This window comes from Micromys minutus (genome assembly GCF_963924665.1).
Source record: "Micromys minutus genome assembly, chromosome: 4".
In the NCBI taxonomy this organism is placed as follows: domain Eukaryota; kingdom Metazoa; phylum Chordata; class Mammalia; order Rodentia; family Muridae; genus Micromys; species Micromys minutus.
The window spans coordinates 26,742,977-26,766,783 of NC_137973.1; the positions used below are offsets into that span (position 1 = coordinate 26,742,977).

Consider the following 23,807-nt stretch of genomic DNA (forward strand, 5'->3'; position numbering starts at 1 on the left):
ACACTGTAGCTCTCTTCAGACACACTGATGCCCTTCAGAACAGGGCATCAGGTCCCATTACAGATGGTTGTGAGCCACCATGTGGTTGCCAGGATTTGAACTCAGGACCTCTGGAAGAGCAGCCAGTGCTCTTATTCTCTGAACCATCTCTCTTGCTCTCCTATGGAATTTTAAAATCAGTTTTAGTGTGATTACTGGGTTAATACCCCTGATCTATTTTCTACACACTAGAGTGTTAATTCTGCTGTGCTCCCCAAGTTCTTGCTGTTTGAGTTGTGTTTTGTTTTTTTTTTTTTTTCCTGTTCCATCAATCCATCCTCAGAGGACATTTCACTCAGCTACATGCTCCTGATCCACCACATCTAATGGAGACCTCCTCCATCTTCTTTCTCCTCCCTCCTCTCCTCTCCCTTCTTCTTTTTCTCCTCCTGGTTCCTCCCTATGGCCCCAGACAGTAACTAAAACCTCACCTACTTCTATTCTCCCCAGTAACTAACCAATAGCTTTAAGTTGGGAGCAACTAGATCCTGGAGTTCAGAATGTAACATTCGTTTGCACAGTACCAGATGAATCCCCAACTGTTGTGCCAGGAAGCCCTCATGAACCCCAAAAGACCAAGGAGCTGTTTCCGTTGTAACCACATTAGGGTCTCTATTACAAACTGGAGTGTGGGCCTATGGCTGACCCACAGGACAATTTAGTGAAGCAGTTCTGAACTCTCATCTGGACGAGGTTTCATAGGAAATGGAAGTGAGGGGTGGTGGTCCACCCTAGCAAGCATCTAACTAAATGTCTACTGAAAGCCAGCAGGTGGGTGCTCTGAAGCAAGACCATATACAGTCACGAATGGTCTGAAAGTACATCTCAAACAGTCAGATTAATCTTTGATTAACTGTTGCTAGGAAGTAGCTAGGGAGTAACTCTGCCAAGGACAAGCCATGGGGTCTTTCCTGGTACTTGGGTACAGCTTGGGTTCTACTGTGGGCCAAGTTCTCAGGCCTTTTTTTTTTTTTTTTTCTTTTAAGATGGAGGCTGGTTCTAAGATGGAGTAGGTTTGGCTTCTCATTCCTCTTCTCTCTGGTATCTACAAGGCCCAGTCATGGGACTTCCTGAGGCTCATAGGCTTCATTATGGAGGGACTGGTAAAGGTGACTTTTCATTACCATAGCTGAATACTCTCAAGTCTTCCTTTCATGAACTGGACTGATTTGTTTAGGATGCAGGGGTCAAAGGGAAGGACCAGAAGTAAACCGAGTCAGGTCCAGCAGGATAGATATCAGGGGTCAGCCACAGGGGAGCTGTTGCACCAGGATTGAACCAGCCTTGTGCCTATCCCCCACCCCCACCCCCAGGCCCTCTCTAACTTTGGCCATTGACATAAAAACAGCATCCTTTGAGGGCTGCCTATGGCACACCTTGTTGCATAAACAGGAGGTCCAGCCCTCTCCTGTTTTGAGGTACTATCTCTGCCAGGGAGCCCAGATAATCTTGGAGATGAGAGGATTTTTTTAAATCTCCCTGTATCAGCATCTATGGCCTCTCTTAGACTGTCATGCTGCTTGTTTTGCAGCTACCCCTGTTCTGTGCCAGCCACGTCTAGTCCTATGAGAACCGCCAAAGTTACAACTGAAATTGGTTCTCGCTTGGCTCTTGTGGGGTCTAAACCTGAGGTTCCATCCAGGAAATCTAGAACTTGGTCGTCTGTGTGATAGATGATCCTGGGTAACAACTGGACAAGGATACAGGATTCTTTGATGTAGTATAGCCCTGTGGATGCATGGGGTGGTAATAACTATTTATCATTATCTGGATTTGTCTTGTAGGTCGGGTTACAGAGATAGCTATAGACCCCAAGGACTGTCCCTATACAGCCTTGACCTTCTATGGCCTGTAATGTCAGCCTAGTCTCAGCTCATTGCCATGTGCATACATTGGGGTTCGCTGTTTCAGTAAAGTTCCCAATCAGGGTTATTCCTTAAAAGTATGGTGGTCTAATCTCATAGCACAGCCAGCATGACTCAGCTAACTCAGGTCTGGAGGCATTGGTGACCTGACAAGACTGGACTATCATATTCCAGAGGGGGTCAGGGCTATTACTACTCAGTCCTGGTGGCTTGGGTTGAGGCCTTCTTAGGGGAAGATGAGCATGGGCTCTGGGGTAGGATTGGCGTCTGAGCCCACAGAGGTGGTGTAGGTGGGGGATTAGCCAGCAGGACATTGGGGCTGAGAGCAATTGGGGGTGTCTGAACATAGTCGGATGGTGAATAGGATTCTAGGATCTTTACCAGTAACATAAAGTCTCAGTTCCCAAGTCTTACTGATAGTCTATTCAGCCTTCCTTCTGTCATCTGTGAATCTTATGATAAGAGGATTGTATTTCTCTACAGCCCAGGGTACTGAGCCTAGGTGATGAAGGGTACTGAGCCTGTCATGGTGATGAAGTCCTTATTGGGTGGCTTCTAGTGTATCTATCCAGTGGATTTGCATCTTCAGGCTGCACAGAAGAAGGCCTCAGGAACTCTACATTTGTTGCATTGGTCACAGCTCTGGGAATGTCCTGGGAAACATAAAAAGCTTGGTGTTTAGTCTCCCATCACACCAAATATGTATTGCAGCCATAAGCTGGCGGGTACTCTTCCAACATTGCTCTGGGGAGGGGCTCTCATTCTTTACCCACCAGATCACAGAGGTAGACATGGAGATCAGGGTGTTTAATAGCCTATTTCTCCTGTCTCTGCTGGTCTAGGGTGTCCTCAGCTACACATGGGTCTGTGATTCCAGTGTATATCCGGTGGATCCATGCAGCAATTCGGTCAACTTTTAGGACAGTAGGCCGTGGTCAGGATAATAACATAGGGACCTTTTCAACAAGGCGCTAATGACCCAGATAGTATCTCTTTATTAGGACCCATTCTCTGGGCCACCAGTTTTGGAGGGTGACCTATTTTATAGAGAGCATAAACTTGAGGCCAAACATGTTTCTGAGCCCTTAGACATCTTCAAGATTGTCCAGCAGTTGGTGATCTTTGAACTCAGCGATGACCTCTGCCTGTATGTATCCCGAACATGACTTCAAAAGGGGGGGTCCCATCTGGAAAGGGGAGTTTCATACTCCATAGAGAACAAAGGGAAGAGTTACTCAGCCATTTCCAATCTCTTAGGTCAGTTTAGTTAAGGTCTCTTTTAGGGTTTTGTTTATTCTTTCTACATGTCCTGAACTCTGGGTCTAAATGCACAATAAAGCTTTTAATCAATCTTCAGAATATTGGCTAGTCTCTGACTTGCCTGGGACACTAAAGCTGATCTATTGTCTGACCCTATCATCTGAGAAAATCCATACTTTGACAGTATGTCCTCTAAGAGCTTCTTTGTCACTGTGGATGCAGTTTTATGTCTGGTGGGGAATGCCTCAGTCTAACCTGAAAAGGTATAAATGTCAGTAAATATTTATATCTAAATTTTTCTGGTTTTCCATCTGTGAAATCTGTGTCTCAGTAGACTGGGCTTTGTGCCTCTGAACAGATTACTGGGGTTCTTTTCATTAGTCACTGCATTAGTTAGCTTTACAGTTCTTGACAACCAGCTATCTTTGAGTTGGCATTTCCAATCCTGATATCAAATCCTGCATGGTCCAGACGCCCATGACAGGGGAGCGGTGGATCTTCTTGGATCCTCTGGAGTGTAGTTAGAAGGGTTGGAAGTGCACTTGTGGGTACTGGGAACCGAGCTTGGGTCCTCTGGAGAAGCAGTTAGTGCTCTTAACCATTGAGCCATTTCTTCAGCCCCAAGTTATACTTTTTATTTTTTATTTATATGAGTACACTGTCACTCTCTTCAGACACAGCAGAAGAGGGCATCAGATCTCATTACAGATGGTTGTGAGCCACTACGTGGTTGCTGAGAATTGAACTCAGTAGCTCTGGAAGAGCAGTCAGTGCTCTTAACCAATGAGCCATCTCTCCAACCCCCAAGTAATACTCTTAATGTGTTAAAATTGTTCTGTTTCTATATACTAATTTCTTTTTATCTTTATGATTTGGTCTGGTTGTTTTTTTTTTTTTTTTTTTTTTTTTTTTTTTTTTTTTTTTTTTTTTTTTGTATAACCCCCGCTGTCCTGGAACTCACTTTGTAGACCAAGCTGGTCCTGAACTCAAAGATCAGCCTGCCTCTTTCTCCTGAGTGCTGGGATTAAGAGCATACATCACCAAGCCTGACTCCTAATTTCTTAAAAAACAAACAAACAAACAAAAACCCAATTGTGTATTATGCTACTGAAGTTATGGTGGGTATGTCTTTGTTACTGGGACAGTTTCCTCTTGCCCAGGCTTGCCCTAAAGTTGTATTGTAGCCAAGGCTGGCTGTGAACTCCTCATTGTTCTGCAGCCATGTCCCGACAGAGTGTGAGCCTGTGTCCCCATGCCTGCTTGAAATCATGTCTTTTGATTCGAAAGGTACTCAAAAGCCGGGACCAACGCACTGTTCTAGTGTCCACATAGCAGCCACGTCTCCGGGCCATACTCTGGTGACCGTCAGTGTGACTGGGCATGAAGAGCATGTGTGGGGCAGCGCCACGTTTGCTGCTTACGAGCCTCTAAAGGTGAGCCGCCCCACGGAAGGCCTGGGGGCCTCGGGTTCTTGCCGCCTACACCATCTCCTCGGAAGTGTCAGTCAGAACCTGTGACCTCACTTACTCAGTATTTTCTATTCTCAGCTCTCATTCCTGAAGCCTCAGTAGTGGGAGTTTATCCTGAATAAGTACAGTCAGGAGTAGCTATCGGGTTTTGTTTGTTTGTTTTGAGACAGTCTCATGTAGCCCAGGCTAGCGTTCAATTAGACTTGTTTCTAATCACTAATTAAGAAAATGCCCTACAGGCCTGCCTACAGCCCAGCTTCATGAAGGAATTTTCCCTCTTTCTATCTTCCTTCCTTCTTTCCGTCCTTTCTTTTAGTTTAGTTTGTTTATTTGAAACATGCTTTTCTCTGTGCAGCCCTGGCTGTCTTGTAGATCAGGCTGCCCTTTAACTCGAAGAGATCTATCTGCCTCTGCTTGGATTAAAGGTGTGCACCACTACTGTGTGGCTGGAGGCATTTTCCTAATTGATTTCAGATTGTGTCAAGTTGACATAAACTAGCCAGCACAGTTATCCAATGCCAAATATTTAGTCCTGAAACTATACACATAAGTAACATTACATAGACTAAACAGGCTGTACTTATGTATTTAGGAATATATAATTGCGCAAGCACACACACACACACTCACACACACGCGCACGCACACACCACCACCACCATCAACAACAACAACAAAGAAGAAGAAGCCATGAATTTGAAAGAGAACAAGGAAGAATGCTCATGAGAGCTTTTGGAGGAGGAAAGGGATGGAGAAAATGATGTGATTCTATTATAATCTCAGCCAGGCAAAAAAATAAATAAACAAACAATAAAAATAAGCCCAAAGGATTATAATTGCAAAACAGTAGTAATTATAATAAAGAAGAGACTGTGTCTCAAAAAATTATAATTAAAAAATGAGTTGTGGGGCTGGAGAGGTGGCTCAGTGGTTAAGAGCACTGACTGCTCTTCCAGAGGTCCTGAGTTCAATTCCCAGCAACCACATGGTGGCTCACAACCATCTGTAATAAGATCCAACATCCTCTTCTAGTGTGTCGGAATATACAGTGTACTCATATACATAAAATAAATAAATCTTTTAAAAAATGCTTTGTGGAACAACAACCAGGGAAAAAGAGGTCACAAATTTGAAAGCGAGCAAGGGGGTTACATAGGAGGGTTTGGAGAGAGAAAAAGGATGAGGAATGTCATATATTTCCATTTCAAAAGGTATTAGTTTTTAAAGACATAGCAGGACACCTTGGTAATCCAGACACAGGGGAAGTGGAGGCAGGAGGATCAGAAGTTCAAAGAGTGTGGGAGATCTACTGTCTAAATAGATACAAAAATAAAATAATCCTAACTACAGATTAACATGTAAATAACTATATTACTTTGTTTCAGGCTCTAAACCCCGTGGAAGTGGCTTTGGTGACATGGCTGTCGGTGAAGGAAATGGTGTTTGAAGGGGGCCCTCACCCGTGGATCTTGGAGCCGTCCCGATTCTTTTTGGAGCTGAGCATGGAGAAGGCTGAAGCCATTAGAATAACAGAAGTCCGGCTGCCGGCTAAGAGGAAGCAGAACCAGTATGTCTACCGAGTCCTGTGCCTAGAGTTAGGGGAACAAGTAAGGAAACAGCCTTTTCCTGTCATTAGTACAATGTTGCAACTTGTAGTAGCATACTCTTTCTTAAAAGATGTTTTTATTTATGTGTATGTGTGTTTGTCTTCATGTGTGTATTTGCACCGTGCTCTTAACCACCGAGCCGTCTGTCTGGCCCCTGTCCCCAGTTCATTTGTTTTTAATTTTTAGAGTTTACTTATTAATTTGGTTTTGTTTTGTTTGAGTGTTTGTTTTGTTTGAGACAGGGCTTCTCGATTTAGCCCTGGCTATCCCAAAACTTACTGTATGGACTAGGCTGGTCTAGATTCTCAGAGCTCCACCTGCCTCTGCTCCCTACAACTAGGACCAGAGGTGTGAGCCACCACACCACCCTCACAACTGTCTTGTGAGTTTCTCAAGCTTTCTGAATTGGTTTTGTTCTTTATATGTGCCCCGTGTGTGATACACACATGTGTGTTTCCACACATGTGTGGGCACACATGTGAAGGGTGCCTGTGCAGTCAAAACTTTAATATGGGGGTCAATTTCTCAATCACTACCTACCTTATTTATTGCCAATCCCAGCTGGTCTGGCCAGCCAGCTTGCTCCTGAGACCTTGTCTCTAGTCCTGTGTATACAGGGCTGACATACCTTTTTGGCTTTTAAGTAGTTTCTAGACTCCAGTCCCCCACATTTACACAGTAAATGTCCACTGAGCTGTCTCCCCAGCCCCAAGCCTGCCGTTGAGTTCATTTGTCTTGTGAATGTTCCTCTAAGAAGAAAGGTACAGTGGTCAGTGGTGTGGATGTGTGAGAATGTGGGTGCTGGTCCCTGGTGAAAGCTGGCGGTTTCAGATTCCCCTGAAGCTGGAATTGCAAGTGGTCGTGAGCTACCCGACGTGTGTTTTGGGAACTGAATTCATGGTTTCTACAAAAACAGTATGCACTTGTAACTGCTCAGCCACGCCTCCAGCCCCTGTGATGGTTAGTTTTGATTTTAGACTTGAGTCAATATAGAATTGCCTAGGAGGGAAGTCTCAATGGAGAACTGTTCACATTAGGGTGATGTAGACATTTCTGAGACAGGGTTTCTTTCTGTAGTCCTAGTTGTCCTGAGACTAGCTCTGTAGACCAGGCTGGCCTGGAACTCATAGAGATCTGTCTGCCTCCCACTCCTGCGTGCTGGGATTAAAGGTGTGCGGCACTACAGCCCAGCGTGATTTTTAAAAATAGAATTGACAAGGGCTTAGACTCCATGAGAAGGGAGGAGGGAGCAGATCACTAGCACACGGGGTTTGATGTTTGCTCAGGATGCAGCCACATCATTTGCATGTAACGAGATTGCTTTAAGTTTCTGCCACCCTAAGTCCCTGTGATAATGGGCTGTGAGCTAAATAAGCCCTTTCTCCCTTAATTTGTCTTTATTGGGTTATTTTGTCATTGCCACAGGGACAGAACTCAGAACTAATGCTTCAGTCTAGAGGGAGCAGCTACACAAAACACATCCTCTCGTCTTACAGAACTGAAATTCTTGACCCCTGAAAAACCATCTCCCCACAGCTGTCTTATCTTAGACCCCGGCACCTTCCATCCTGTGTCTCTAAGCACCTCATTTGTGTAAAATCATATGCTATTTTTTTTCTTTTATGCTTCACATCTTTTAGCACAATGCTGTAATGGTAGAGTTTCTGGCCTATAAAACATTATTTACTTATTAATTTAGACAGGATCTCAGGTAGGTTGGGCTGGCTTTTAACCTGCTTTGTTGCCAGGACTTACCTTGAGTTCCTGATCCTAGAAAGAATATGCTGGAGTGACAATGGAGTGACAAGCATGTTTCATCCTGCTTGGCGTTCTTCCTTGTGTGAGTGTCGGTGTGTGTGTGTGTGTGTGTGTGTGTGTGAGTTTATGTGCATGTGTGTGTGCTTGTGCACATGTCTGACCCACTGTGAATCTGAAGGTCACAGGACAATATGCAGGAGTCTCCTCCTCCTCCCACGTGGGCTCCAGGGATCAGACTCAGGTTGTGAAGCTTGCCGTCAAGTGCCCTTGCCCACTGAGCCATCTTGCCAGCCCTGCTGCCAGTCTTTTGTATTAGCTTGTAGTTTCCTATAATTTATGTGCACGTCTGTGAGCCTTTATGAACAACACGTGCATGTAGTTTGGAGAAGCCCGGAGAGAGCCAGTGTCTCTTCTGATCTCAAGTATCCAGCATGCACTTGGTGCGCATACGTACATGCACTCAATATACATGAAGTAAATAAATATAAAATAAACTCTAAACAGAAAAATAAACTAAACTAAGACGTCAATAGCACAAAATTGGTTGAAGGAAAAGACTGAAGAAATTTGGTTAGAGGTATATATTTTTAAAAATTCATTTGTGGGGACACATGCAAACCCCAGTGCATGTGCCACAGTGTGCACAAGGAGGCCATGGGGTGACTTGCAAGAATCAGGTCTGTCCTTTACAGGTGGGTCTTGGGATTGAACTCAGGAGTGCCGACTTGGCGGCAAGCGCCTCCAGCGGCTGAGCCATCTTGCTGGGCTGATGGCTCTTTTGCTTTTTCTTGTTGTTGGCTTGTTGTTGGTTTTGTGGGTTTGTTTGTTTTTTGAGCCGGTTCCTCTGTGTGGCCCTGGCTGTCCTAGAACTTGCTATGTAGACTAGGCTGACCTCAAACTCACAGAGATCCACCTACTTCTTCCTTCTCCACAAGTCCAAGGCTTCACTTTATATAGCTAGCTGTATATATGGAGAGCAGGCTGACCTTGAACCTGCCGTGACCCCCCCCACCCCCCCACCCCCACCTCCCCACCCCCACCCCCACCCCCCCTGCCTCTGGAATGCTGCAATTGCTGGAGTGAGCTGTCACTGCCAGCCAAAGTTAGATGTTTTAAGTTCCATTTGTCTTCAGATTTCCACAGTATGTTTTGATTTTATTTTGTGACTGGGTCTCATCTAATCCATGCTGGCTTCAAACTACGCAGCAGAGAATATAAATTTGATCTCCCGATCCCCCTGCCGCCATTTTGTAGTGCTGAAGTACAGGTGTGCCAGAACTCCAGGCTGCAGCCCTTTTTGTTTCTTCTTTTCCAGAGGATTGACTTTAATGCCTTGAGTAAGCCAGTCTGTCATTGAGCTGTATTCCTAGGCTTCTTTGTGTGTGAGCGTATGTGTGTCTGTACATGATTGTGTATGTGTGTGTGTGCATATGATGTGTAATATGTATGTACATGATTGTATAGTGTGTGTGCATGATTGTGTAGTATGTGGCTGAGCAAGCAGTTTTTCTAGATTTCTATTTGTGTTAAGCCAACATATCTTCCTTGATTGCTTTCTACCACATTTTTAAAAATAAGATTATTTGGTGTCCAGTGGGGAATCCTTTAAAGGATTTGTCTGATTATCATATCCAGAAGGGCTCCTCTGGAATTCGAATACTTCTGACACTTTTGGTTCAGCGTGACTGACATTAATAACTTGCTGGTGTCTCCTTAAAGGTTCTTTCGCTACGGATCGGGAATCACCCGGGAGTCCTAAATCCTAGTCCCTCCGTGGAAAAGGTGCAGGTGCGCTTCATCTGTGCCCATCCTGCCAGCATGTCGGTGACACCAGTGTACAAGGTGCCAGCTGGCATGCAGCCATGTCCTCTGCCACAGTACAACAAGCAACTGGTAAGTGCAGACTGTGTTTCTAATACTCACGATGCTATTGTTTCACATGGCCCTTCCCCCACCCCGGGATCTCTGCTGATATCCATCCACGAGGGCAAATGGAGCAGGGGTGGGGGGCGGGGGGGGCAGGGTAGGGTGATTTGGAAGCCCTGTCAGTACCAACGGTAATAACAGCACAGCAGAACCAGCTTTGGAGAGACAGATCAACTTTACTTGGGGTGAATCAGGAGTTCTATGGTTTTGTAGAAGGGGTAGCAATATTCTTTCCTATTTACTGTTTACCGCCAGTCTTCATGGTGCATTTGCAGAAGTAATTTTTCTGACTTAGCTATAATGTGACCAACAGATCCGATAGGGAGGACATTAGTAAAACAATTTAGAGGCTGTTCTGAGAGAGGTCAACTGTCTGCAGCCACAGTTCTCTAGTATAGTAAACACTTATGTCAGGGTAGGCGAGGTCTTTGACTGAAGGATAAGGTACTGAGATACCACATCAACTTGGGGAAGCATTCCAGGAATTTTAGGTGCTAGCTGAACTGGTTCTTCTCTTTCTTATTGGGAGAAAGGAGGCTGAACCTGTAGTCTAGCCAAGGCTACATGGCATTCTATGGGTAGAGTGTGGAGTCTGGGATCCACCCCACATTGAGAAGAGGAAGCCTTGCTAAGCAAGGGAGCCTGCCCTTTTACAGGGCTGTCCTGTAATGTCAGACTTCCTCCTTAGCAGCAGGACTTTCCAATGGTCTCAAATGCTTTTGGGATAAAGGATCCGAAATACCACTTCTGTCCATCAACGTGAGAGGCACTGTCTGGTTTGTTACTCACTCTCAGAAGGCTGGGGGGGGGGGCAAGTAACTAAGTTACAGTTGTGGACATGTAGTGACATAAGTGTTTACTATACTAGAGAATTGTGGCTGCAGACAGTTGAACCTCTCTCAGAACAGATCCCCTATCGGATCTGTTGGTCGCATTATAGCTAAGTCAGAAAAATTACTTCTGCAAATGTACCATGAAGACTGGCGGTAATCCAAGTCAGGCATGGTGACACAGATGCAATCCCTCGCCAGGTGAACCAGGCTGGCCTCAAATTTGTAATCCTCCTACCTCAGCCTCCTAAGTGTTCGGATGACAGATGTGTACTACTGTCCCACCCCTCATTCTCCCTATGTAGAAGACCCCATTACTGTATCCTTTATGTTTCAGAACAGACATGTTTCTCCAGTGAGAGTCCCTCCTTCTAAATGACTCTAGCTTGTGTCAAGCTGACATAAAGCCAGCCATCCCAGGGACTAAGTGTCCCTGTCCAACCACACACACACACACACACAAGTGAGGGGGAGTAAAATATTTTTTATTCTCCTATAGTAATTGTTGTGATGGAAGGCTCACTGCCTCAGCGTGTTAACCTAGACATAGATCTGAAAGCTTCTCGCCTCCATACAATCTAATCTAGGCCTAGAATGTTTTCAGTCTGAGACTTACTGCTGGATAAGCTCACCCAGGCCTATTCTTTCTGAGCTCTGGCTGATTCAACTCAGCTGTTCTGTCTGACCCAAGCTCTTCTCCAAGCTGACTGATTCAATCTGACTTCTCTCTTGGCCTCTGACTTTTTGCTCTGCTTGGCCACAGACTGACTCTAGCAATCTGTTCTAATCTTGTGGCTCCTTCTCTGGCTTGTCCTGTCTTTTCCTGTGTCTAGCTTATTCTCTCTCTGAAACCTGTCTCAGTACTGCTGTCCCAGTAAAACTGCCTCTCCTTTTCTCTCTCTGCACTGCTCTCCCCTAAGTCACTTCTCCTCTCTCTCCTTCCCAACTGGGCAATATTCTATCTCTGATTCATTCGGACAGACCTTTCTCTGATTCATCACTTTCAAACATAGGTACTTCCTTCTACAAACTTTATCTTCATTGTTTGGGATTAAAGTATGTGCTAAAAGGCTGAGCCACAACTAGAAGCAGGTTGTTTTGTTTGTTTGTTTTAGTTTTAGTAAATAACACAATCTCAGGGTTCACAATGTGATCAAAAATCTCGCAACAGGGAGGTGAAGATCGGGAAAGGTGAAAGATCGCTATGGAGAGGAGTGGGGAAGGGAAATGTAAAGCCTTCTAACTTGGGACTGTACATTTATAAGCCATGGCAATTAGCCTGTGACTGCTCTCAAAACTTTCACAAGGATTCAAGACAGTGGCACCAGCATAAGGGTAGACCAGCTTGCTGTTACAGTAAGACTCCTTTTGTCCTAGACAGCTCAAGAAGGAAGAGAATTGGGGCAGAGGTGGTGCTTGCCCTTAATCCTACCACTGGAGGTACAGAGGCAGGCAGATCTCTGTGAGTTCAAGAGTTCAAGGACAGCCTAATCTACAGAATGAGTTTCAAGACAGTCAAAGCTACACAAATAAACCTTATTTATTAAAAAAAAAAAAAAAAAAAAAAAAAAAAAAGGAAAACAGACCTAAGTTTTATGAGCCAGGTGACAGTGGCACATGACAGCACTAGGGAGGCAGATAGAGGCAAATCTCTCGAGTCTGTGGCCAGCCTGGTCTGCAGAGAAAGTCCCAGGACAGCCAGAGCTACACAGAAAAACCCTGTCTCAAAACCCTGCCCTCCTACCCCAAGAAAAAGGAGGAAGAGGAAGAAAATTTGGCTCAGTGGTTAGGAGCATTGACTGCTTTTCCAGAGGACGTAGGTTGAATCCTCGCCCACATGGTGTCTCACAGCCATCTGGAACACCAGATCTAGGAGATCTAATATCCTCTTCTGGCCTCCTTGAGACCAGAATTTTTTTTCTTTGTATAGGCGTTTTGCCTGCCTGTATGTCTGTGCACCATCTGTGCGCCTGGTAACCACAGAGTGTGATAACATTGAACTTTGTGATCCCCTTCCCTTCATTTTTTTGTTATGCCATTCTAGGCATTAAGTCATATCTTGTGCATTCTTAACATTCTATTAACTGAGTTACACCCCCTAGCTTCCAGGAATGTATTTTCTAGATTAAGGGAATCTAAAGAGATAGAGCAACAAGATAAAACATTCCTCTTAATTAACCTTGAGATCAAAATTAAAACATACAAAGCTGGGAGTGGTGGCTCACACCTAGAATTTGGGAGGTGGAGGTAGGAAAGTCAACAAGGGCTGCATAAAATTGGGCATGGTGTTATACACCTTTAATTCCAAGACTCGAGTGTCAGAGGCAAGTGTGTCTCTGTGAGTTCAAGGCCAACCTGATCTACAAAGCAAGTTCCAGGACAGCAAGAACTGTCCTGTCTTAGGGTTTCATTGCTGTGAAGAGACACCATGACCAAGGCAACTTTTATAAAGGAAAACATGTAATTGGGTGTGACTTAAAGATTCAGGGGTTCAGTCCATTATCATGAGCCAAACCTATTCAAACCACTATAAACCCTGTCTCCAAAAAAAAAAAAAAAAAAAAAAAAAAAAAAAAAAAAACAACTGGGTCAGTGGTGGTACATACCTTTAATCCAGACACTGGGGAGACAGAGGCAGGTGGGTCTCTGAGTTTGAGAACAGCCAGGGCTACAGAGAAACCCTATTTTGTAAAATCAAAGATTAGATAGATCGATCGATCAATCGATAGATAGATAGACAGACAGACAGACACACAGACAATTAAAACAAATCAAGACTAGAAAGGTCGTTGAGCAACAAAGAACACTTGCTAATCTTCTGGAAGACCTGAGTTCAATTCCCAGTTCAGCTCCCATGTCAGGAAGCTCACTCCTGTAACTCCCACTCCAGAGGATCCCTCTTCTAGCCTCTCTGGGCACCTGCACACACATGGCTCACACATACTCTTAGGTAGACATGAATACACGTAAATAAAGATGAAATCTTTTTTAAAAAATAAATCAACAAAACCCCTAAAAGATGTAAAAGGAATATCTTCAGAACTGAAGTGTTGACTCTGTATTTAACGACACTACATTAAATATTGTTGATGTTCTTCCTTTTCAACTTTGTGTGTGTGTGTGTGTGTGTGTGTGTGTGTGTGTGTGTAGGCATGCCTGGGCTGTGACACAAAGTGGAGGTCAGAGAGTGACCACAGGGATCAGCCTTTGTCTTCCATCCTGTTTTAATCAGGGCCTTTCCTTCTTCACCATTGCATCTGCTAAGCTAGCTGCCTTGTAGCTTCAGGGCTTTGCCTGTTTCTATCTCCTATCTCACTGTAAGGGCACTAGCATTACAGACGCATGCATATTATACCAGTGTTTAGGGGATCTGAATTTATGTCCTTTGCCTGCAGCACAAGCACTCTAAAAGCCACTGCACACATCTCCAGAACTACTGTCAGCATCTTAAGCATGAGGTGTTGGAGAGATGGATAAGTGGTTATGAGCTCTTGCTGCTCTTTCAGAGGGCCTCAGTTCAGTTCCTGAACCCATATTGGGCAGCTTACAACCACTTGTAGCTCCAGCTCCAGAAGAGCCAATGACCACTCCTGTCTTAGTTAAGGTTTCTATCATTTTGAGGAGACATCATGACCAAGGCAACTCTTATAAAGGAAAATACATAATTGGGGCTGGCTTACAGTTTCAGAGGTTTAGTCCATTATCATTGTGGTGGGAAGCATGGAAGTATGTGGGCAAACATGGCGCTGGAAAAAGAGCTGAGAGTTCTACATCTGCATCCACAGGCAACAGAAGGAGACTTGTGTGCCACACCAGGCAGAGCTTGATTGTGTGAAACCTAAGCCTGCCTCTACAGTGACACACTTTCTCCTGCAAGGCCACACCTCCTAATAGTGCCACTCCCTATGGGCCAAGCATTCAAACACTAGAGTTCATGGAGACCAAACCTTTTCAAACTACCACACCTTCTAATCTCAGTAAGTACCAGCACACACGTGCACAGGCTTGCACATGAACACACATACACAGAGCCAAAAATAAAACTAAAAAAAAAATTTCTTAAGAATAACTCTGTTGTTTTGTTTACTTACATAGAAAATGTTCTCTTAGGAAATACTTTTTGGGGTTAAAGTGCCATCATAGCTCATTCAGAAACAAAATGCAATAAATAAAAACCTGCCCCAATTCCTCCTCCCCCCAAAGTGAGGAAGAAAGAGAAGAGAAAGAGAAAACACATAACACCACACGTTAACAATTGCTGGTCAGGCGATGTTAAAAAAAAAATATCAAAATGAAAGGAGGAAAGGAGACCTAAGTCCTCTCTCCAGAGATAGCTTGTCAGCCTGAAGGCTACTGAATTCCTTAGAAGTAAATTATTGCATGCACCCATGTAGTGTGTGCCTGTGCACAGTTATCATGGTTTGTGTGTGGAGGTCAGAGGACCAACTTTGTGAAGTTGTTTTTCTCTTTTCACCACTTTGTGAGTTCCAGTGATACAATCCATTCCCGGATTTTGTGGCAACATTACCGGCCGGGCTGACCTAATGACCCGTAATTTTGTGGCGCTTTCTTTTCATGCAGATTCCTGTGTCCAGCTTGAGGGACTCCGTCCTAGAATTGGCAGTGTTTGATGAACATGGGAGGAAGTTCGATAATTTCAGCTCGTTGATGCTAGAATGGAAATCTTCCAATGAGACGCTAGCCTATTTTGAAGATTCTAAGTCAGTGGAGATGGTAGCCAGAGACGATGGCAGTGGGCAGACCCGGCTGCACGGTACTGCACACCGATGGCAAATGCCACAGGGCATCTCTGATGGTTCATGGTGCTTCCTTAGGAGCAGTTGTTGCATTCTACATTTTATCAGGTTGTCTTTCATCTTTGACGTTTGTGCGTTTTTTAATAGAGAAACACAGAGGTAGGATTGGCTCTGTAGGATTGAACAGCAGTGTTGTTCAGTGATAGAACATGTGTATAGCTTATGTGAGATCCTGAACTTATCCCCAGTGCTAGGAAATCCAGAGGGGGCTAGTAGGAAAGGAGAGAAAAAGAAGAGGGGACAACTAAGAGCCTGATCGCTTAACGTGTGTAAAAACCCGAGTTTGATCCTCAGTGCTGGGTAAACAGAGCGGGATAGAAATGCCGACCGACCGTCCCAGCAGCCAGGAGATCAAAGCAGGAGAATCAGGAGTCATGGCCATCTTTCAGCTTCCATAGTGAATTCAAAAGATATGCTTAAACTGCATAAGACTCTGACTCAAAATTGCAAAGCTATGAAATAAGTACAAGTTAATCTGAGGGAGCTGTGAACATAGCTCAGTTGGAAAGTTAAGTAAGCGCTCCAACAGGGGGCAGCTCCCTGTAACTCCCATCATTAAACACGACAGCATCTCTCCTGCCCCTTGCTCTCTATATATATATACCCTGTTCTTTTAGTTTTTCCACATCTTCATTGAAAAGCTGTCTCTGGGGAATCTAGGAATGACGTGCCTCTCTTTACCCCCAGGCTGAAGTAAATATTCTGAGCCTCGTGTGGTAGCACATGCTGTAATTGGGCTCAGAAGGCATAGGCCTTATCTAGTACTCAGGAGGCAGATGCAATCTCTGTGAGTTTGAGGCCAGCCAGGGCTATGAGAACCCTGCCTCAAAAAGAAAGGAAAGGGAAGAAGGAAGAAAAAGGTACAGCAAGTTGGCTCAGCAGGTAAAGGTGCTTGCCACCACAGTGGTGACCTGAATTCGAAGTCCAGTATGTTGGAAAGAGAGAACTAACCCCACACACATGCGCCGGGGACTCGGTGGGCCCAGATTAGGCTGCTGGGTTTTTTTTTCCCATAGCATAAGCTGTGCTTTCCACCGAGCAGAGGCCGGCTTTCCAGAGCAGCATCCAGCTCTTGGGAGAACGGCAGCCCGAGTTTCTGTCAGTGGCAGCCCAAGTTCAAAGCCTTCCCAAGAGCTGCAGTCCAGCTGGCCCTAAGCAGTGGCAGCTTCAAATCCACAGTTTTGGGAGGGTTGCGCCTTGTCTCAGATGATTTTAGTTCAGTTCCTGACGAAGGTGTGCCAAATGTAATACAACCTAAGCTTATCCCTGACTAGCTTACAAATAAACAAGACGCAGACTGGTTATTTTATTTGACTCTGACAATTACTGGGGGCCATCCCTAATCTACTGTCCTAACTGCTGGCCTGGCTGCCTCCGGAGCAGTGTACCCCAGATACTTGCTCTTTCTCCTGGCAGTGCGCTCCCGGCAGCTTCCTCCTCTCTTCCCTTTCTTCCTCCTTCCTCCCTGGTCTTTCCTCACTGCTCTCCTTAATCCACTTCCAACCAGGTAACTCAAACCCCACCTGCCTCTAATCCCTCCAATAATTGGCTGTAGCCAGTTTTATTTAACCAATAGTTTTAAGTCAAAGAACAAAGATTGCACAACAAAGCTGGTAACCGAGAGAAGTCACTCAGAGACCTAGATCCTGGGTACAGAATTTAGCATTCCAGTACACAGCAACAGGCAAACATGCACACATTTGAAGTTAAAAATAATAAGTAATGCTCCATTTTAACTTTTTGAGCGACTCATTGCCATGCATATAATGATGAGTGAAGCGAACTAAGAAAAGGCGCCAAGAGGTTGGGAGCACAGCTGCCCTTCTAGAGGACCCTGGTTCAAATCCCAACACCCACATGGCGCACTGCTGCCTCTGAATCTAGTTCCAGGGCTTCTGATAGCCTCACACAGCTTCATACATGTAGGGAAAACACCAGTGTACATAAAACAAAAAATAAGTATAAAAAAGAAAGTAGAAAAAAAGAGAAAAGGACCCAAAAGTCTATTGTTGTTATTTATAAATTGAAATTTCATACACAAAAATGTCCCCATATATTTGCTTTCAGCCACTTTTGGATTTATAGGTCATTACAGGAAGAAAGAATTTTGGGTTTTGCCTGCCCTAATTTCACAAGGACTTAAGAGGTCAATTTTTGGCTTAGAGTCATATTAGCAGGTTGAGTACAAACCCAATGCTCTATTTTCTGTGTGCATTACTCCCCTTCCAGCATTTTTCTCAGTAAAATGTCATTTGGAGAGGACTGAGCAAACATGAGCTTCCTGGAGTCTGGTGTGCACTGGGGGTGCCTGTTTTCACAGTGTTTTCCTGCTCTAGGCCGTCAGATCCTTGAGGTGCAGCAGATAAAGGGGACTGTGCTCATTGGAGTCAATTTTGCTGGTTATTCAGGGAAGAAAAGCCCAAAAGTGAGTGGAAATCACGATGAAGAAATATTGGTTAGTGCTCGGCGTGGCAGCACATACCTGAAATTCCAGCTAATTAGTGAGATCTTATCTCAAAACTCAATGGTGTGTGTGTTTAAGAGACAGAGATACAGAGAGGGGGAGGGAAGAAGGACCAGAGAAGGGGAGGGCGGCTTAGGGGAGGGACTGTGTGATGGAGGACTGGAAGCAGGGAGGTTCAGTCAGGATGTAAAGTGAATAAATTAATGAAAGAAAAGGGCTCCCCTCTAAGTCATTAGAAAGTTCTCAGCTGCTTCTGTTGTGCTCACTTCCTGGCTAGGGGATTTCCAGCTCGCCCAGGTCTGCGGGGATAGAGCTGCTCCTGGTGGAAGACGTCACTGTGCAGCCTGGGAACGTCACCATCTTCAACCATCCTGATGTGAAGGTGAGCCGCACCAGCCTATCAGAGAGCACACAACTGGGGTAGGACTGCAAGATGCTTCACCTGCTGTTGAAAATCAGATATACATCCTGTGCTGGAGAGGTGGCTCAGCAGTTAAGAGCACTGGACACCTCCAGAAGTCCTGAGTTCAAATCCTAGCACCCACATGGCTGCTCACTTTATTTTTAAAAGATTTATTTATTTATCTGTAGCTGTCTTCAGACACACCAAAAGAAGGCATCAGATCCCATTACAGATGGCTATGAGCCACCATGTAGTTTCTGGGAATTGAACTCAGGACCTCCAGAAGAACAGTCAGTGCTCTTAACCTCTGAGCCATCTTTCCAGCCTACAACTTTAAGGTCTATAACTTTAGTCTCATGGGATCCAGTGCCCTCTAAATAAATATTGAAGAAAAAAAAAAAAACCTGAAACACACAGATGTGACAGGAAGGATGAATTGCAGTGTCTTTAGACCTGCTCTGTGGCAGTTTCTCTTTGTCCTCTGTCAGCCCACTGGTCTTGGTTTAAGTATGGGTCATCTCCTTTAGTCTATAAAGTGAAAAGAATGGAACATTGTCTGATTTTTCTGTAGGAAATATTTAACCTTGTGGAAGGATCTGGCTACTTTCTGGTCAACAGCAGTGAGCAAGATATTGTCACCACCACGTACATGGAAGCAGAAAGCTCAGTCCAGGTGTGTCAGAGAAGCTTCTGGTCTCATGGCAAAGCACTGTTGAGGCTTCCTTTCTTTTGTTCTGGTGTTGTTTTGTTTCTTAACCTTTTATCTATCGTGTGTGTGTGTGTGTGTTGTGTGTGTGTGTGTGTGTGTGTGTCGAGAGTGTGTGTGTGTGTGTGTGTGTGTGTGCTTTGACTGTCCATGCTGCAGGAGCTCACAAGACAACTTGTAGGGATCAGCCTCTCAGGCCGTCAGCCTTGACAACAAGCACCCTCACATCTGAACTGTCTTTCTGATCCTAATTTTTTTAAGACACTCAAATAGCCTGTTGTAGTCATGATTTAGTCCTGATCTAGTGTTTCTACCCTGCCTTTGACCCTTGAGTTCCCGGATAAAGACACACACAGCCTTTGTATTTACGTTAAGCCTTAAACAACACAACAGCTGGGCAGACAACACTCTATGTATCACAATCTACTTTCCAGTCTATAACCCCAATTTATTACTCTGTGTCAGCCCTCAGGGCCACATTCTCTTGACTCCTAATTCATGGCTGTTTCTCCTCCTCCTGCACCTTCTTTTTCCTCATGGTCTCTCTCTGACCCCCAAGCCTGGGAAACCTAAACCCCACCTATGTCTCTTCTGCCCAGCTATTGGCTATTGGCATCTTTATTTACCAATGAGAAATAACATGGGGCAAGGTGTATGTGCAGACTCTCTCAAGACTCTGGGACAACCAGCTCTTGGGGGCCCACACTCAGCTTTACAATAGATAGCAAAAGACCAAACCTCAACATAGTCCAGAATGGTGTGGAAGTTATTATGAGTCCAAAGCTGACTTTAAACTCCTGACCTTCCTAAAATCTACCTCCTACCTGCTAGTATTGAAGTTGACCACTGTGCCCAACCCCAAACGCTGTTTTTTCTTTGCGTTGTATTATACTGGGTTGCATGTGTCCATTTCAGGGCAGATGTGCACCACCCTTTGTGCCGTCCCCTTCCTGAGCTCCATTTTGCCTCTGAGACAATTTTTTTTTTGGTACACATCTAGTCAGGTGGTGGTGACACACACCTTTAATCCCAGCACTCAGGAAGCAGAGGAAGGCAGATCTCTTGAGTTCAAGGCCAGACTAGTCTACAGAGTGAGTTCCAAGACAGCCAGGGCTACACAGAGAAACCCTGTCTTGAAAAAATAAAACACAAAACAAAACAAAAAATTCTGTGTGTCTCCACACAATCTAGGACTCAGAAATGAGAGGAAGCATGCAGTGTTTGTCTTTCTGAGACTCAATGTGATGGTGATTTGAAATCATTTTCTTCCAAATGACAAATGACTTGATTTTTCTTCATGACTGAAAAATTCCACTGTGTGCACGCACCGCATTTTCTCTATCCTCTGTTGCTGAACACCAAGGCTGGTCCAATAACTCAGCTACTGTGAACTGTGCTGCTGTAAACATGGCTGTGCACATGTCTGTGATCCTGGAGCTCTTTGGGTAAGTGCCCAGGAGTGCTATAGCTGAGTCACATAGTAGGTCTATTTTTAAGGTTTGTTTGATTGTTATTTTTGTTTTGAGATGGAGTCTCACTGTGTTGCCCTGGCTAATGTGGAACTTGCTGTGTAGACCAGGCTGGTCTACAACTCACAGGGATTGCCCTGCTTCTGCCTCTGCCTCCCAAGGGTTGGGATCACTGTGCTACCATGCCTGGCTCTTTTCAGTATTTTAAGGTTTTCATTATAGAGATCTTCAACTTTCTTAGCTAGACATGTCCCGAGATTTTGTTTTATTTCTAAAAGATCCTGCCTCAAGTTTATTTGTGAAACAGCACAGGAGACAAACCACATAGAAACTGTGTGCCTGGGGTGCGGTAAGGGGTTCCACGTGGAATCTGTGCCAGGGGAAGCCACGTGGAAACTGTGCCTGTAGCATGGAGGTCACAGCAGCTACCTGAAAACCGTAAGGGGATGGTTGTGCCTGTCCATCAGTTTCCACAGTGACACACAGAGTCCTTTGCTGTGGGGTCTTCCCAGGTGCCTGGGCAACTTTAGGAGCCTGAGATGGAGCAGGAGGAGGTATCTCAGCCTGTGACTGGGCCTTGGCATTTGGCTGGCAGAGTCTTAGACACTTGGCTGTGTCACCATGAATCCCACTTTTTGTGTTTGGGGTAGATAATGAAAACACATCCATGGACTGAACAGAGCTAGTGCTGGAACCCTTTGGCGTCAGGGGCTTGGCCGAATTAGGTTTGACAAGGGCCTTGACCCCTTGGTACCGTCACCGTCACCCACTCACTGCCTTCACATTCTTTGCCTGCACCTTCTTTGGCCTTTTTTTTTTTTTTTTTTTTTTTTGGTCCTTACTGACAAAGTGCATGTTCCTTAAGAACTTAGGGTTTACCCTCTTAAGAGATTCCTTTTTGGGAGCTGGAGAGATGGCTCAGTGGTTAGGAGTCCTGGCTGCTCTTCCAGAGGACCCAGGTTCAATCCCCATGAAATTTACCAATATTCTTTCATCACACGTGTTGTCCTGAGGGATGCTGGATTTTGTTAACAGTGTTTCCTGTGTCTACTGAGACAACCATGTAACTTCTGTCCTTGAGCCCGTGTAGACTATGGATGACATCATTAACTGTGCCCCACTTTCCTCACTGCAATGTTGGATTACTGTAAACAGTCTTTTTGATGTGCTTCAATTTTTTAATAATATGCATTGATGTTTTTCCTGCATGTATGTCTGGATGAGGGCGTAGGATTCTCTGAAACTGGAGTTACAGTTGTAAGCTGCTATGTGGTTGCTGGGAATTGAACCCTTCTGAAGAGCAGCCAGTGCTCTTAACCTCTGAGCCATCTCTCTAGGCCTTGATGTGTTCTTTTGTTTTGTTTTGTTTTGTTTTGTTTTGATCTCTCTGTGTAGCCGTGGCTGTTCTGGAACTCACTCTGTAGACCACTCTGGACTCAAACTCACAGAGATCCACCTGCCTCTGCCTCCCTAATGCTGGGATTAAAGGCATGTGCCACCACACCTGACTTGATGTGTTCCTGAGTTGGTTTTGTTTTGCTTTATTTTTTCAAAAAGGTTTTTAAGACAGGACCTCACTGGTCACCCTGACTGGCCTGTTTCTCATTATGTAGACAAAGCTGGTCTTGAACTCCCATTTATCCACCCGCCTCTGTCTCACGAGTACTAGGATTAAAGGCCACCATGCCTGCCTATATTATTTGTGTTTAACAAAAAATGTTTATTACTAGCTTTCAAATTATGTGTACTCACATGTTTCAGTGTGTGGGTTTGTGCACATGAGTACAAGAAGCCACTAGGGCCAGAGGAAAGTGTCTGATCCTCTGGAACTGGAGTTATGAGCAGCTGTGAATCATGCCACATGGGTGCTGGGGACTAAAATGGGGTCCTCTGGAAGGACATTATGTGCTCTTAACCACTGAGCCCCTCCCTCCCCCACCATATTTGTTTTTAAAATTGAAGACTGAGACAATAGGTAAGGACACAGGATGATTGAAGCACTCTGACACACAGTAGCTTCGGAACAAAGACATTTCCACCGCCACCTGCGATCATTGCTGTCTTAGGTAGGGTTGTGCCTCTGTGTACAGGCACCATGATCACCGCAAGTCTTACTACATCATGGTGTGAAAGCATCGTGGCACACAGGTAGATATGGTACTTGAGAGGTGGCTGAGAACCTTACTCTTGATTGGCAGGCAAAAGGAAACTGTGTATTACTCTAGGCTTAGCTTGAATATAGGAGACCTCAAAGCCCACCCCACAGTGACACACTTCCTCCAACAAGATCACACCTACTCCAATAAGGGCAAACCTTCTAATAGTGCCACTCACTATGGGACGAGCATTCAGACACAACACGTGAGTCTGTGGAAGGCATACTTACTTATTCGATTTTTATCCATGAAATCTGTCCCCTGCCAATAACTAAGATGCCACTGAATTTCAAGTTCCTTAACATCTGTTTCCATGTGTGGTTTTACCTCGACTAAACACCGTCTTTTTCCTTCTAGTTAGTCCCAACACATCCTGGATTTCTGACCCTGAAGGTGTATGACCTGTGCTTGGCCGACTTGGGTCCAGCAGTGGCCCAGGTCAGGGTGTTAGACATACAGGAGATAGAGCTGGATCTAATCGATAAGGTGAGAGTTGTTTGTTCTGATAAGGCTAGAGTTGTTTCGTGTCAGGAATGACACCAACTTTATTCATTGCCGCTACAATATTTTAAGGCAATCTCTCCTACGCTACAGTCCCCCCCAGCCCTTACACTAACAAAAAGCCCTTAAAGAGCACCGTTCTTCGTGGTCCCTTGGCCATCGCCCACTCTCACCCCTCAAGAGTGTGTCCTCTTCTGCCATCAACTGTCATCTTGTCCACAAAACCAAATCAAATGAAACAGAAGCCCCAAAGCACCATTCCAATGTTAAACATGATGAAAATTAAGATAAATAAAATGGGTACTTTAAGAGCTTGGGTGGATTTGTTGTTTGTTGAGAAGGAGACTCGCCCTATAACCCAGGCTAGCCTAGAACTCACTGTGTATAACCAACCCATGCTGTTTCTGTTTCTCAGCAGTTCTCCCAATTGCTAAACTTTAGCCTTCATTCAGGACTGATAAGTAAGATGTTAAAAATACACTTAAACCAGGCATGGTGGTGTATACCTACAATCCTAGTATTGGAGTCTAAAACAAG

At 44.8% G+C, this 23,807-nt stretch overlaps 1 protein-coding gene across 1 annotated transcript in view; it reads left to right on the forward strand.

The window, feature by feature from the left end:
• NUP210L (nucleoporin 210 like) overlaps positions 1–23,807 on the forward strand; it is a gene marked incomplete at both ends in the record, with an annotated part of 91,474 nt that overhangs the window by 35,059 nt on the left and 32,608 nt on the right. The window contains 8 exons of the mRNA XM_080916464.1: positions 4,452–4,597; positions 6,019–6,240; positions 9,718–9,891; positions 15,336–15,528; positions 17,908–17,996; positions 18,313–18,417; positions 19,010–19,111; positions 23,127–23,255. Of these exons, the coding sequence (XP_080772590.1) occupies positions 4,452–4,597; positions 6,019–6,240; positions 9,718–9,891; positions 15,336–15,528; positions 17,908–17,996; positions 18,313–18,417; positions 19,010–19,111; positions 23,127–23,255 (1,160 nt within the window). The remainder of the gene's footprint in view (positions 1–4,451; positions 4,598–6,018; positions 6,241–9,717; positions 9,892–15,335; positions 15,529–17,907; positions 17,997–18,312; positions 18,418–19,009; positions 19,112–23,126; positions 23,256–23,807) is intronic.